Below are 14542 nucleotides of genomic sequence, written 5' to 3'. Positions count from 1 at the left end.
TTTAAAAAAAAAAAAATTGACTAAAATTTTTTGTTTTTTCAAGGCAGGGTTTCTCTGTGTAGCCCTGCTTGTTCTGGAACTAGCTCTGTAGACCATGCTGGCCTCAAACTCAAGAGATCCACCTGCCTCTGCCTCCTGAGTGCTGGAATTAAAGGTGTGGTATCATCACTACCTGGCATGGCTAAAAAATTTTAAATGAAGTAATATTTGTCTGTGTCAATGATGAAGATCTGTATCATTCTTATAACTCTGAAAGTTTTATGCCTTTTAAAATTTATTTTAATTTTACTTTTGAGACAGTTTTTCTACATATCGCTAGGTGTCCTGGAATCTACCATATAAACCAAGCTGGCCTCAAACTCACAGATATCCTCCTGCTTCAAGAACACTGGGGTTAAGGCATGCAGCACCAGGCACAGCTTCATACCTTTTAAAAATGGAATTCTCTAACACTTGAAAAGGAGCGTTGGTGGTGTGCTTCCTGGTGCTACACCTCATTGCTGGTCCCTGGAGATGAAGAGAGAAAGTGGGTCTTTGAATGACTTGCTTCTTCCTTTTGTTTTCTCTGTGTGTTTTTTATTCTTCGAATCTGAAATTGCTGCACTCTGAACCTCATGCTCTGTTTTACTTGAATATGGGAGAAAGTACACTTTTCCATTTGCCAGTTGATTTGACAGTGATGCAGGAAAGCCCTAGAATTGTAGGTAGCATGTGGGCTGACAGCTTTCTGTTGTGTAATGATTGTAACTTTTTGTGCTGTGTTGCAGAAGGGCTCAGCGGTGGATCCAGAACCACAAGTAAAGCTGGAAGATATTCTCCCATTGGCTTTTACTCGACTTTGTGAACCTAAAGAAGCATCCTACAGTCTCATCAGGAAATACGTGTCTCAGTATTACCCTAAGCTTAGAGTGGATATCAGGTATTAGCTTTGCCCTGAACTCTAAAGCAGTGCATTTTGTTCTTGAAGAAGGAAACAGCTGACATATTAAGAAGCTTTTTCTTTTTAGGGTGAGACAGAGGTAAAACTTTCTGTATGGTTTTATTTTTCTGTCTCCAAATTCCCATGTTTTCTTTTTTATACCATGTGTAAGGAGTTTTGTTGTTCTTTTGTTTATTGTTTAAATGTAAACTACATATTCTTACATGAATATGTCTTCTCAGGCAGTTCCAATAGCCTCCTTGATACCAAAGTCCTCCAGGTGCTCAAGCATACCTTTACGTAGTCTTGTCTGTGAGTGATTCAGTGTGTGTCTCCATGTATAATTTTTGTTGTTCTTTTTTTTAAAAATATTTATTTATTTATTTATTATGTATACAATATTCTGTCTGTGTGTATGTCTGCAGGCCAGAAGAGGACACCAGGCCTCATTACAGATGGTTGTGAGCCACCATGTGGTTGCTGGGAATTGAACTCAGGACCTTTGGAAGAGCAGGCAATGCTCTTAACCACTGAGCCATCTCTCCAGCCCAATTTTTGTTGTTCTTAAGATAGCTCGTTGTGTTGCCTAGACTGTCCTCAGACTCACAGAATTTGTGCTTCTCCCTTAATAGTAGAATTATGCCTGGCTTCTGTGTGTTTAACTTTGGTGTACTGAAAATTGAAGCTAGGGCCTCATGCATGCTAGACAAGCCTTTTCCACTTAACTATATCCTTCTTTACATTTTGTTTTTAGACACTGTTGCATTAAATTACCTAGACTTGCCTTAAACTTGTGATTCTCCTGCCTCAGCCTACTGAGTAGCTGGTATTATAGGCCTGCACCACTGGTATTATTCTCCTGTATATTTTAAATCTTCCCTAGAATACTTAAAATACCTAACATAATTATTATGTAAATAGGTTTGTAATATATAAAATAATGGTAAGGGAAAAGTATATGTATTCAGTATAGGTATAGCTACCCCCACCCCAGATGTTTTTGATCCAGTTGTTCCTGCAGAAAGTGCAGTATATAGAGTCATCTGTAATTCTTTTTCTCTTACTGCTTTTTTTGTTTGTTTGTTTGTTTGTTTGTTTTTTGTTTTTCAAGACACAGAATTTCTTTGTATAGCCTTGGCTGTCCTAGCACTAGCTCTGTAGACCAGGCTGGTCTTGAACTCAACAGAGTTTTGCCACCTAAGAGCTGGGATTAAAGGTGTGTGCCCCTACCACCTAGTTCCTATTGTGTTTTGTTTTGTTTTTGTTATTTTGAAACAGGGCTTCATGTATTTTACACAGTTGTAGTTTCTTTTCTGTTGCTGTGCAAAACACCATAACCAAGGCAACTTATAAACAAAAGTGTTTAGTTGTGCTTATGAGTTCAATGAATTAGAGTCCATTTAGGCAAAGCAAAGGTACACTGAGAATGGCACCAGTCCTTTGAAACCTCAAAGTCCACCTCTGTGACACACCTCCCTTAACAGGGCTACACTTCCTAATCCTTCCCAAACAGTTCCAGCAACCAGGAACCAATTATTCAAATATAGGAGCCCATGGGGACCATCCTTAATCAAACCACCACACCCACAGAGCCGTCTTCCCAGTCCTTGTAATTCTTTTCAGGTTGGGCTAGAGAGAGAGCTCTATGGTTAGGACTACTGGCTCTTCTTCTAGAGGATCCAGGTTTGATTCCCAGTACCCACATGGTAGCTCAGAGCCATCCAGGTCCAGGGGATTTGATGCCTCCTCAGGTACCAGGTACTCAGACATACATATATGCAGGGAGAATACCCATAAACATATAAGTATTAAAAAGTAACTTTGCCATGCAGTAGTTATGCACATCTTTAATCCCAGCATTCAGGAGACAGAAGCAGGCAAATCTCTTGAGTTTGAGGCCAGCCTGGTCTACAGAGGGAGTTCCAGGACAGCCAGACTACACAGGGAATCCCTGTCTCTAGGAAACAAACAAACACAAAAACAAACTTTATGTCAGCTTTAGATACTCATTTTCTATTTGCTGTGGCTGTGGGAGTAGATGAGGACTCTGGCTTTATTTAATAGCAAATAGAAGCCATAGAAATGCCAAGCCTGATGGCCTTAGTATGGTCCCCAAGACCCACATGGTGTAAAGAGAAAACTGTCTTTTGATAATTGTCGTCTGATTTACATACATGTGCCCACAAAAATTAATGAAAAACCTTTTTTAAAGGGGAGATAACTTAATAAATATATAGAAATAGCATATCTTCATCATTTAAACATAAAACTATCTTTGTGTATGTGTGTGTGTTTCATGTGTTTGAGACAGAGTCTTAGTATGTAGCTCAAACTGCCCTTTGAGTTCACAGAAATCCACCTGCCTTTGTCTCTTCCTCCTGAAAGCTGGGAATAAAGGCTTATACCACATCTGGCTCCCAGAACATCTATACCAATCACTTAGGTTGTCATAGTTGTTGACCAGGCTGGCTTCCAATTCACAGAGATCCACTTGCCTCTGCCTCCCAAGTGCTGGGATTAAAGGTATGTGCCACCACTGCCCAGTTTCCATCACCTTTTTATTGAAAATCTCTCCCTCCCCGCTTTTTTTCTCAGCAGTCACAGTGAAGTCCTGACAACCTTTTAAAGAAAAAAGTTTTTTTACTGTGTGTATTTGTGTCAAGTACACATGCCACAGAACGATTGAGGAAGTCAGTTTTTTTCTCTCTTTTTTTAAAAATATTTATTTATTATGTATACAATATTCTGTCTGTGTGTATGCCTGCAGGCCAGAAGAGGGCACCAGACCCCATTACAGATAGTTGTGAGCCACCATGTGGTTGCTGGGAATTGAACTCGGGACCTTTGGAAGAGCAGGCAATGCTCTTAACTGCTGAGCCATCTCTCCAGCTCCGCCCCCCCCCTTTTTTTTAAAGTCAGTTCTTCTCTTGCACCAAGTGAGTGAACTCAGGTCTTCAGGCTTGACAAAGGCCTTTACTGACTAAGCCGTATCATTGTCTGCTCAGGTCTTTAAATTCATTCCAGTGAACTGCTTTAATTGCTTTGTCATCATCATCATTGTCATTGACATTACAATGTAAGTTTGCTTCCCACAGTTATGCAGTCTGGAAGTCTGTGGTTATAGTGGATAAGCATGAGTGTTTTCTATCTATAATCATACTATGTTAAGATGCTGGCAGGATCCCTTATTACTTTTTTTCTTTTGGGGTGATAGAGTGTACATATTGGGGGACACACACTCGTGTGTACATGTGCATGTGGAGGCCAGAGGTCAACTTCAGATGCTATTCCTTAGGACCTGTATCAGTTACCACCAAAATGACTTTTTAAAAAAGTATTCTTATATATCCCACATATGAATTTGGTTGGTATGATTAAAGCCAAAACCTTTGTGTGACTTGGGCAACATAGCAGGTTAGCACCCATTAGTGGGAAAAAGATGCCTTTGCTTTATTTAATTGTTCAGGGCATTCATCAGTCTGATGGTAGTAAATTACAGGGTTTTGTCACATCCTGTCAATTAGAAAAGTTTGTTCTGTATGGTAAGGATTGTATCTATGTCAATAATAGCTTCTTTAAGAGGAAAAAAATTCTGCTTGTCCAGGTTGCCAGCTGTTTGGTGTTGTGTTTGTTCATTTTAACAGTATATTACACATAACAGGAATTACACGTTTAGATCTGGAAATAGGCCAGCTCTTTCTCTGCAAGTTTTCTTTCATTAACAGATTTATCACTTGTTTTTTTTTTTTTTGTTTTTTCTCTGCAGGCCTCAGTTGTTGAAGAATGCTCTGCAGAGAGCAGTAGAGAGAGGCCAGTTAGAGCAGATAACTGGCAAAGGTGCTTCGGGGACATTCCAGGTTAGATGGTTTCAGAACCTCTTTTATTCTCAAACTGTGTTGAAGACTCTCAAAAATTTTGTTTATATGTATTAACATCTATCAGTATTTACTAAATAAGAAATTAAAACTCAGAACCAAACATGGTGGCACACACCTGTAATCCCAGGCCTCAGGAGACTGATGTAGGAAGATTTCAGATTCAAAACCAGCAAGCTATATAATGAGGTTATATCTCAAAATAGAAAGAATTGGAAAGATAACTTAGCAGGTAAAGGAACTTGCTACCAAATCTAATGATCTGAGTTTGGTCCCCAGGACTCATGTGGTAGGATGAGAGAAGCAACTTGTCCTCTGACCTCCACACATGTGTCATGGCATGTGTGAATCCACATACATACACATAAATAAGTAAATGTAATAATAAACTTTTGAAAATCTGGATATTTTACACTAATTGTTTTGTTTTTTGAGACAGGGTTTCTCTTTTTAGCCCTAGTTGCCTTGAAACTTCTTCTGTAGACCAGGTTAGCCTTAAATTCAGCTCTGCCTGTCTCTGCCTCCTGAGAGTTTACATAAACTTTTAGGTGTTTATGTTAACACTTCAAACTGCCTGGGTGCAGTATGGTGGGATGGAGAAGCCAGAGAATCATGTGTGGAGAGTCCTCTTCGACTGTTTGGTTAAAGGCAGTGTGGGCCACTTGACACTGTTTCAGAACCAAAGCAAACTATCTTTTTAAATTAATTTGTAAAAAAAAATAATAGTAACTAGTTGCTCATGCTTTAGTCATAGCATTGAAAAGGCTGAGGCAGGAGAATTGCCATGAATTCAAGGTCAGCTTGTCTACATAATGAATACCAGGACTGTCAAAGATGCGTAGGAATAAAAAATAGAGCACAAACAAAATCCTACAATACTAAACCCTTACATGCTAAATAATATATTATGTCATGAAAAATACCTGTCTTCAAAAAACTGGTTAAGAGGAAACACTTTCTACATTTTGCTAATGTTTTTAATGTCCAGCTTAAGTAGGAAAGAGTAGTTGTTTTAATATATTATCGGTTTATGAAGAAAGTCAAACCTCGTGCAGAAATACTTAAGAAAAAGAGATAACTTTCCCTGAGTGTTGTAGTGTTCACCTTTAATCCCAGCTCTCAGGAGACAGAGGCAGGCTGATCTCAGGGTTATAGGTCATACCTGGTTTACAGAGTGAGTTCCAGGACAAAGAAACAAACCCTGTCTCAAAGAAAATTTAAAAATTGACCATTTTTTAGGAGCACTTTTTTTATAGATAAAGGTTCCTGGTCAAATATAGAATTTTAAATATTTTTTCTGCTTTTGTGGATTTTTACTTTTTTGAAACAGGGTCTCATGTAACCCAGGCTAGCCTTGAATTTTATATGTAGTTGAGGATGACTTTGAACTTCTAATCCTCCTGCTCTATCTCCTAAGTCTTTGGGTTGTGGGCATATGCTACCATCACTGGTTTATGGGATGTTGATGTTTGAACACAGGGCTTTATGTATGCTAGACAAACAGTCTGCTGAGTGAGCCATATTTCCACATATATGTTTGAGGCCAGACTTTGATACCTGAAGCCCTGTCTCAAAAAATAAGTCAGTACTGTAAAGCATTCTTGTTTTCTTTTCCCATTTGACTTATTGTGCTGGTTATTGGTGTGTGTGTGTGTGTGTGTGTGTGTGTGTGTGTGTGTGTGTGTGTGTGTGTGTGTTTTAGACAGGGTTTTTATATAGAGAACCCTGCTGCCCTGGAACTTACTGTAAAGACCAAGCTCATCTCAAACTCCTAGATCCACCTGCCTCTGCTTCCAAGTATGGGAGTAAAGGCATGTGCCGCCATGTCCAGCTTTATTGTTAGTAATCCTTATTTCTTAGTCTCTGCCTGGAATTATTAGGCCATGTAATTTCCTGTTGTATGATCCCTTATATATTTATCGATATTTTTCAGGCCCAGGGCACAAGAATATCAGTCTCTTTGGGTTTACAGTATCTCTTGATGTTTTAGGAGAGTTGGAGGGTTTGATGGGAGAAGAAATAATCCAAAAGAGGGTTGGGACTCCTCAGTTAGGTTGAAACCTGGTGAGTGGGAGGAGAAAGCCCTGATCTGATAATTCATTGTAAAACATATCTGTGCTGATGCAGGAGCTCCGACCCACCTGGTGCAGAGGAGTCTTGTCTTGACCTGCTTTGGGAGAGTGTTGTCTTGATGCTTTTCTCTTCCTCCTTGGAAAACAGCTGAAGAAATCAGGGGAGAAACCCCTGCTTGGTGGAAGCCTGATGGAATATGCAATCTTGTCTGCCATTGCTGCCATGAATGAACCGAAGACCTGTTCCACCACTGCTCTGAAGAAGTACGTCCTGGAGAACCACCCAGGGACCAATTCTAACTATCAAAGTAAGAGTCAGAGCTCTGTGCATTATATGGGATTAGAGAAATATTCTCATAAAGATCATGCTACTAATGTTGAAGCATTGATTACTGACTAACTAGAAACTAAGAGGGGAGGCATTACAGATTTGTCATTTATAAAAAGAAACAGAAGCAATCAAGACTTGACTTTCACTGATTGATTTTTAAGTTTCTTAAAGAGATTTTACTTTGATTATTTTTATTTGCGTGTATGTGTATATGTTTGTGTGAGTGTATGCCATGTCTCTGGTACCTGTAGAGGTCAGAAGAGGGTGTTAGATCCCCTATAGCTGAAGTCATACGTGCTTGTAGGCTGCCTGAACATGACTGCTGGGATTAAACTCAGGTCCTGTGGAAGAGCAGAAAGGCTTTTAACTGCTGAGCTATCTCTCCACCCCTTAGAGGTTTCATTTTTGAGATAATGTCTCATTGTCTCACATGGCACTCGGATCCTCGGGCCTTTCAGGGGCTAGATTTCTGGTATTACTGGGGCTTTTCATTTATTTGCAGTTACTCCAGGCTGTTATTCCTTATGTCCTATAACAAGATGTCATTTACCTTAGGAAATTACATTTACCAGAAGTAGTACTTTGAGATTAGAGATTAGTTGTAATTCAGTTCTTAACATTTTTGAACCTTCTGGGAGTGAGTGGCAAGGTTGGCCCCTTATCAAAAGCTCCTAGGGAATTGTGTAAGGATTTACTATCAAGGACGTGGAAATTCTGTAACTAACAGAAACAACAAATTAGCATATTTTATCTAAGTTTTTTTTTAAGATTTATTTATGTGTTTTGCCTATGTGTGAGGAAGTCCATTGGAACTGGAGTTATAGAGTGTTATGAGCTGCCCTGTGGGTGCTGGCAATTGAACCTGAGTTCTCTGGAAGAGCAACCATTGCTCTTAACTACTGAGCCATTTCTCCAGTCCCTGTTTAAGTAATTTTTTGCATGATATGATGGTACATGCAGGACATATAGCCTTAAATATAGTCTTACATAGTGCTGCTTGGGAGCCTTAGGTAAGAGGATCACTCAAGTTCATTAGTTTGAGGCCAGCCTAGTAAGAAAACAACATCCCATCTCAATAAAAAAAAAAAAAAAAAAGGAAAGAAGAAACATAATCTTGAAGTGTGTGGGAGTTTTTTGTTTGGTTGGTTTTTGGTTTTCTTTTTGTTTTGTTTTGTTTTTTGTTTTTTTTTCGATTTTCGAGACAGCATTCTCCGTAGCTTTTGGTTCTTGTCCTGGAACTAGCTCTTCTAGACCAGGCTGGCCTCGAATTCACAGAGATCCGCCTACCTCTGCCTCCCAAGTGTTGGGATTAAAGGCGTGCCACCACCGCCCAGCTGGGTTTTTGTTTTTTGAGATAGGGTCTCGTGAGTCCCGGCTGGCTTAGAAATTATCATACAAACTGGGCTGACCGCCAACTCCAACTTAAAGATCTGCCTGCCTCCTCAGCACTCAAGGTAAAGGCATGTACTATTGCGCTTGTTCTAAAGAACTTTCTTTTCTCTTCTTTTTTCTCTTTTCTTTTCCTTTCTTTCTCTCTCTCTCTCTCTCTCTCTCTCTCTCTTTCTTTCTTTCTTTCTTTCTGCCTTTCTTTCTTTTGCGGGGCGTGGTGACACACGCCCTTAATCCTAGCACCCAGGAGGCAGAGGCAGGCAGATCTCTGTGAGTTCAAGGCCAGCCTGGTTCACAGAGTAAGTTTTAGGGCAACCAGACTGGTTATACTAAGAAACCCTGTCTCAAAAAAAACAAAAATGAAAATAATAGTTTTCTTTTTTATAATTTAGAGTCTCCTTAAGTAGCCCAGGTGGGCCAGGTGGTGGTGGCACTGATTCCAGAATTTGGGAGGCAGGCAGACCTCTGAGTTAAATGCCAGCATACAGAACAAGAACTATGGAGCAAGTTCCAGGGCATAAGGTTATACAAAGAAACCATGTCTTGGGGTAGGGGAGAAGTAAAATAGCCCAGGCTGGCTTTGAACACAAAAATCCTTCTGCCCTAGCCTCCCAAGTAGCTGGATAGACACCACCACAACCATCAGGAAGCCAATTTAGTAACCTTTTCAGTTTCACTCACACCAAGGCTTGTATTAATTGAATTATCCTACTGTTCTCAATGTGTTTTTGCATGAGAATTTTAAGTCCTCAGGAGTCTTACCTCTTTATTTTTGAGAAATTTGTCCTGCTTATCTTTTTTTGCATGTGCATTATGTCTCTGTGTATAGTTAGTATGTTCATGTACACGTGGCACATGTGCCATTGAGCTCCATGAATCTTCCTGTCTCCACTTGTAGTTCTAGGGTTACAGATGCGTACTGCCATGTCTGCTACGAACCTCGACTCGGGCACTTACCAGTGGGGTCATCTGCCCAGCCCCTGCCCATCTTTATATATAACTCTGAGGTGATATCAGTATATTTAGAGGTTACACATTAGATGCTTAGATGAGTAGAAATGACATTTTTAGCTTCAGGACTGTGATTACCAGTTATGTACTGCCGAGAACAGGACTCTGGACTTGTAGACTGCAGACACTGATCCATTCTAATGGAATCAATAGCCTCTTCTGTGAAAAAGTTTTTGACTCAATGAATTCTAATGTCTCTCTGTACTTTTGCCAAATTTATGGGCACAAAAATAATTGTTTTAAGAACTAATTACTACATTTAGGCAGAAAGGACTTAGATAGATAGTATGTGTGATCAATGTTAACTTGGTTTGTATTTAATTGTGGTCGATTTCACCAAATCTGAATATCTAAACTTTTCTTTATTCTTGAATTTTTTTGTAAAGTGCATTTGCTGAAAAAAACTCTGCAGAAATGTGAGAAGAATGGGTGGATGGAGCAGATCTCCGGGAAGGGGTTCAGTGGGACTTTCCAGCTGTGCTTCCCGTATTACCCCAGGTGAGCTCCCAAAGTGAAGCTCTGGCCACTGTAGGCTTGAATCTGCTTCTGGGTTACAGCCTTGGATTAAAGAGCTTGCCTCGTTACTGTTACTCTGAACTGGAACTATCTGAAAATAACAGCTACAAAAGGTTCTTTGTAGGACGGGCATCTCTGCCGTCCTAGGAGAGCTGTAGGTTTGCGAGCTCTTGGGAAGTTAACTTGATGCCATTCTTAATCTTTTTAAATGGTAGTAGCAGTCAGATTACCGGAGAATTAAATATTTTAGTTGTCTAGAAAATCAGATGGGAATACCTTTGCCTGTTTCCATAAATCATAACTCTGCCTTCTTCAAACTTTTATTTGAAAAACTTGTCTCCTATTCATGATGTATTTGTTGAAACAGTAACAGGCATGAAGCTCTTAACAGCCATGCATCGTTCTGTGTATTGGTACTGGAGCCCTCTGCCTTTCCATTTCTAGGAAGACCATAGCCTGAGCTGTGGGCTCTTTTTTGGCAGCTCTGCATTGAGACTTGCTTATATAATTCTTAAAAACAAAGACATTACTTTAATGAATGTACACATGAATCTTTAGACATTAAATAGTAGATTGAATAGTTAGCTCATATACATGTTTTAATTTATGGACACACTATTAAGAAAAGTTAAAGAGGAGTGTAGAGAACAAGATTCTTGCCCAATTTCTCAAAAACTTTGAAGAGCTTTAGCTTTTGAGTTATTTGCTGGTATTGTGAATGCAAAACATGGTGACTGTTGTGCAGACCCCTCGCTGCTGTGTGTTTGGGGGCAGGTCCACAGGGCAGAAGGTTCGTGACTGCTTACTACAGGATGGACCTTTGTACTGCATGATGGGGGGAAGGGGATGAAATATGATGGAGAGCTTTCCTGGATTTATGTTGACTTTGTGCATATGTTCAAAGTAGGTTAAATTCTAAACAGATATGTGTAACCAAATGACGTTTTTGAGGGAGTATGTCTAGAATTGGCATGTCTGGTGACAGGCTCTAGGGTCACATTATTTTCCTTGTCCTACATGAGACTTTAACTTTTTCCCCCTCCTTAGCCCAGGAGTTCTATTTCCAAAGAAAGAGCCAGATGGTTCTAAGGATGAGGATGAAGATGAAGATGAGGATGAGGATGAATCATCAGAGGACTCTGAGGATGAAGAACCACCACCCAAGAGAAGGTGTGAGACGAGGAATCTGTTGAGGCAGAATAATCACTATCTCAAAGCTAAAGATGAATAAAATTCCAGCTATCAGGGAGGCTAAGGCAGGAGAATTGAAAATTCATGGCCAGTGTGAGCAATTAGTGAAACCCTCTCTCAAAAAATAAAAGATCAGGAACATAGCTCAGTAGTAGAATGCTCGCACAGAGTGTGTCTAGTCTCACTCAGAATCCAGTGGTACTAATAGGAGGGGCTGAGCAGAGGAATGTGTATTAACCACTGAGATCCTTCTCAGATTCTCAGTAATATTTAAATGATCTTCTCCCTTCAAAATTCAAGGATTCCAAACTTCAGGCAGTGTGAATAAGTAGTTTCTTGTTTGTTCAAACATAATATAATGTCTGTAGTTTATTCAAAGAAAAATAATTCCATACTATCTTAAGAAGTCATCTGTAGACTTCCATGAATCAGTTAAATTGTGTATACCCTGTATGGAGAAATCAAGTCAAATTTCTGTTTTTAACATAGTGATTTCTGTATAAGCTATTTCTCTTAAAGCAAAAAGAACTTGTCTTGGCAAAGTGACTCTCCTGCAGAGTGAATACCCTTTATTCTTTTGTTCTCACAGCTTACAGAAGAAAACCCCAGCCAAGTCCCAAGGGAAGGCTGCATCCATGAAGCAGAGAGGGTCCAAGCCTGTGCGTAAAGTCCCTGCTGCCCAGAGAGGGAAAGTGAGGCCGCTGCCCAAGAAAGCCCCCCCCAAGGCCAAGACCCCTGCCAAGAAAGCCAGGCCCTCACCCTCACTCATCAAGAAGTCGAGTGGGAGCTCCTCAAAAAAGCCCACAGCCAGTGCCAGAAAGGAGATGAAACTGCCTGATAAGGGCAGATCTACCATGAAAAGATCTTTCAAGGCAAAAAAGTAAATTTTATAGGAAAAAAAGGGTATCATGATAGAATTCAAAATCTTATTTTATAAGGTCAGTGTGCATTTGTTTTAGTCATGACGCTTTCAAATTTTATTTTTTTTCTTCCCATATGAGCATTGTGGGAAGGAATATAAACAAACCAATGTAGACATTTGTTAGCTTTAGGTACTGTTCTCAGTGCCTGCCTTTTCATCATCTTCATTTCTGCAGTAATCCTGGACTTTGCTGAACTACGTAATCTACCCTATTCCTTTTGCTCCTCTTAATCTCAACCTTCATTTTTTTTTTTTTTTTTAATGGTCCGATTTGGGTTTTTTCCCCTTCAAGTTAATCTAAACAGTTGCAAAGACTTAGATTTGTAGTAAGCACCAGCAGGTCAGGTGCTGGAAGTCACAAGGAGGCAGGCACACTTCAGAAAGTCATTGCCTCTGCCTGGAGACTTGGAGCTGTGGTGATTGACCTCGGCTATGAAGTCACTCCACTCACCATTCTCTCCAGCTTGAACTTTGGAGAAGCCCTCGTCTCTGTGATCCTCTAGATTCTAAAGATCTCCACTCCTTTGGTCGCCCTGACCAATTGCCAAGCACGCTTTGCTGCCCAGAGCATTGTTCCCGTAACAGCAAGCACAAATTGTCTGCACCACTTGGTTTTTGACTGAAGGGGAAGTACAGGAATACGTGGAATCTGATTTCTGATGTTGCTTATATTACCAAAAATGACAGAATATTCTTGATCAAATGTCTAGATATATTTTTAATATGTGGGGCATGAGTTATCAGTCCCTGTTTGCAAGTTTCCATTACTAATGTAGAAATGTTAAGTGATAAAACATATAATTTGCTAAAATAACCAGATTTCAGATTCACCTGTGTGCCCCCCCCCTTTCCATAGCACTTTTGATATTAGGCAAATGGTTTCCTTTTTGAGATATTTTAATAGAAGAGGAGAGGGGGAAGAGCAAATGAAGCTGTACTACCTAACCCTCTTTGTTTGTGTTTGTTTTAGGATATTGTGAGGTTGTGTAAAATAGCACTAGCTTTCTACTTGAGAAATACAGTTTCTGCTTATCATTTATTCCTTCCCGGTAGCACTTGACATTTTAATTGTCTTAAACTTTTGATGTACATCCTCTGGCCCCTTACATACTGCCAGAGGAGAATGTGTTTGTTTGAGATTCATTCCACTTGCAGTGTCTCCTGGGATCCCAGCACCTTACATATGGCTGGGAAACGGATTTGAGAAAATGGGCTTGAATTGGATGATAACCTGTGAGATCCCATCATGAGTCATTGGGATTTGTGTTGCATGTAAGGCAATCTTTCCTGTTGTAAATCTTCCTTTTTTATGTACATATATTTTGAGAAATATGAATAAACATGAAATTTTAAAAGCTGCTGAACTACAACTTACGTCGAGAAGTGTTCAGTGTACTCTCAAGAGTAACTCACATTACCTACCCTGTAATCTCTGCTCATGCAAGGAATACTATTGCTTGCTTTCTTTTTTTAAATTTATTTATTGTACATTGCTATTTTGCCTGTAAGGGTGTTGTAGGAGGCCACTTGTTTGTTCCCGGCTGCTCAGCCCCAAAATAATCACAAAGAAACCATATTTTTTGTAGTACTGTTTGGCCAATAGCTTAAGTGTATTTCTGTATAACTCTTATATTCTAAAATAGCCCATCTCCATTAATCTGTGTATCACCTCGTGGCTGTGGCTTACTGAGTCAAGTTCCGGTGTCTGTCTCCAGCAGGGCTAATGGCGTCTCCTAAACCCACCCTTCTTTCTTCTACCATTTCAGTTTAGTTTTCCCCCACCTAACTCTACTCTACCCTATCACAGGCCTAAGGCAGTTTTTTATTAACCAGTGGTATTCACAGCATACAGAGGGGAATCTCACATCATAAAGGTGTCGGGTTCCTTGAAACTGGAGCTGTCATGTGGGAACTGAACCTGAGTCCTTTTGGAAGAACAGTCAGTGCTCTTAACTGCTGAGCCATCTCTCCAGCCCTGCTTACTTCCTTTTTAAAGACAAGCTTCAGCCTATTTTGATAGTCAATGATGTTTCCTTTGTAAATATTTTGTATGCTGGTTGTTTAATGAATCAAATGTTTATTTCTTTCCTATTCTTTCTTTTCTTTCCTTTAATTTTGTTTTTGAAGACAGTTTCTCTGTAGCCCTGGCTGTCCTTGAACTCACAGATCTGTCTGCCTTTGCCTCCCAAGTGCTGGGATTAAAGGTGTGTATCGTGTCACCACGCCAGTCTTAAATCAAAGGTTTCTTAAGGAATCACCTTCTATAAAAGACTTCTCAGCCAGGCGGTGGTGGCGCAGGCCTTTAATCCCAGCACT

At 39.9% G+C, this 14542-nt stretch overlaps 1 protein-coding gene across 8 annotated transcripts in view; it reads left to right on the top strand.

Annotated features, from left to right (window-relative positions):
• The window catches only part of Hp1bp3 (heterochromatin protein 1 binding protein 3), a 27012-nt gene extending 13416 nt beyond the window's left edge, over positions 1 to 13596 (top strand). For all 8 annotated transcript variants that reach the window (XM_005352971.3, XM_005352974.2, XM_026781959.1 and 5 more), the window contains 6 exons: positions 768 to 919; positions 4686 to 4776; positions 7015 to 7174; positions 9984 to 10095; positions 11161 to 11283; positions 11894 to 13596. In XM_005352971.3, the coding sequence (XP_005353028.1) occupies positions 768 to 919; positions 4686 to 4776; positions 7015 to 7174; positions 9984 to 10095; positions 11161 to 11283; positions 11894 to 12188 (933 nt within the window). In that variant the 3' untranslated portion in view covers positions 12189 to 13596. The remainder of the gene's footprint in view (positions 1 to 767; positions 920 to 4685; positions 4777 to 7014; positions 7175 to 9983; positions 10096 to 11160; positions 11284 to 11893) is intronic.
• The last annotated feature ends 946 nt before the right edge of the window (positions 13597 to 14542 follow it).

Source organism: Microtus ochrogaster, chromosome 10 (assembly GCF_000317375.1).
Source record: "Microtus ochrogaster isolate Prairie Vole_2 chromosome 10, MicOch1.0, whole genome shotgun sequence".
NCBI lineage: Eukaryota > Metazoa > Chordata > Mammalia > Rodentia > Cricetidae > Microtus > Microtus ochrogaster.
This window is presented reverse-complemented; position numbering and strand designations above follow the sequence as displayed.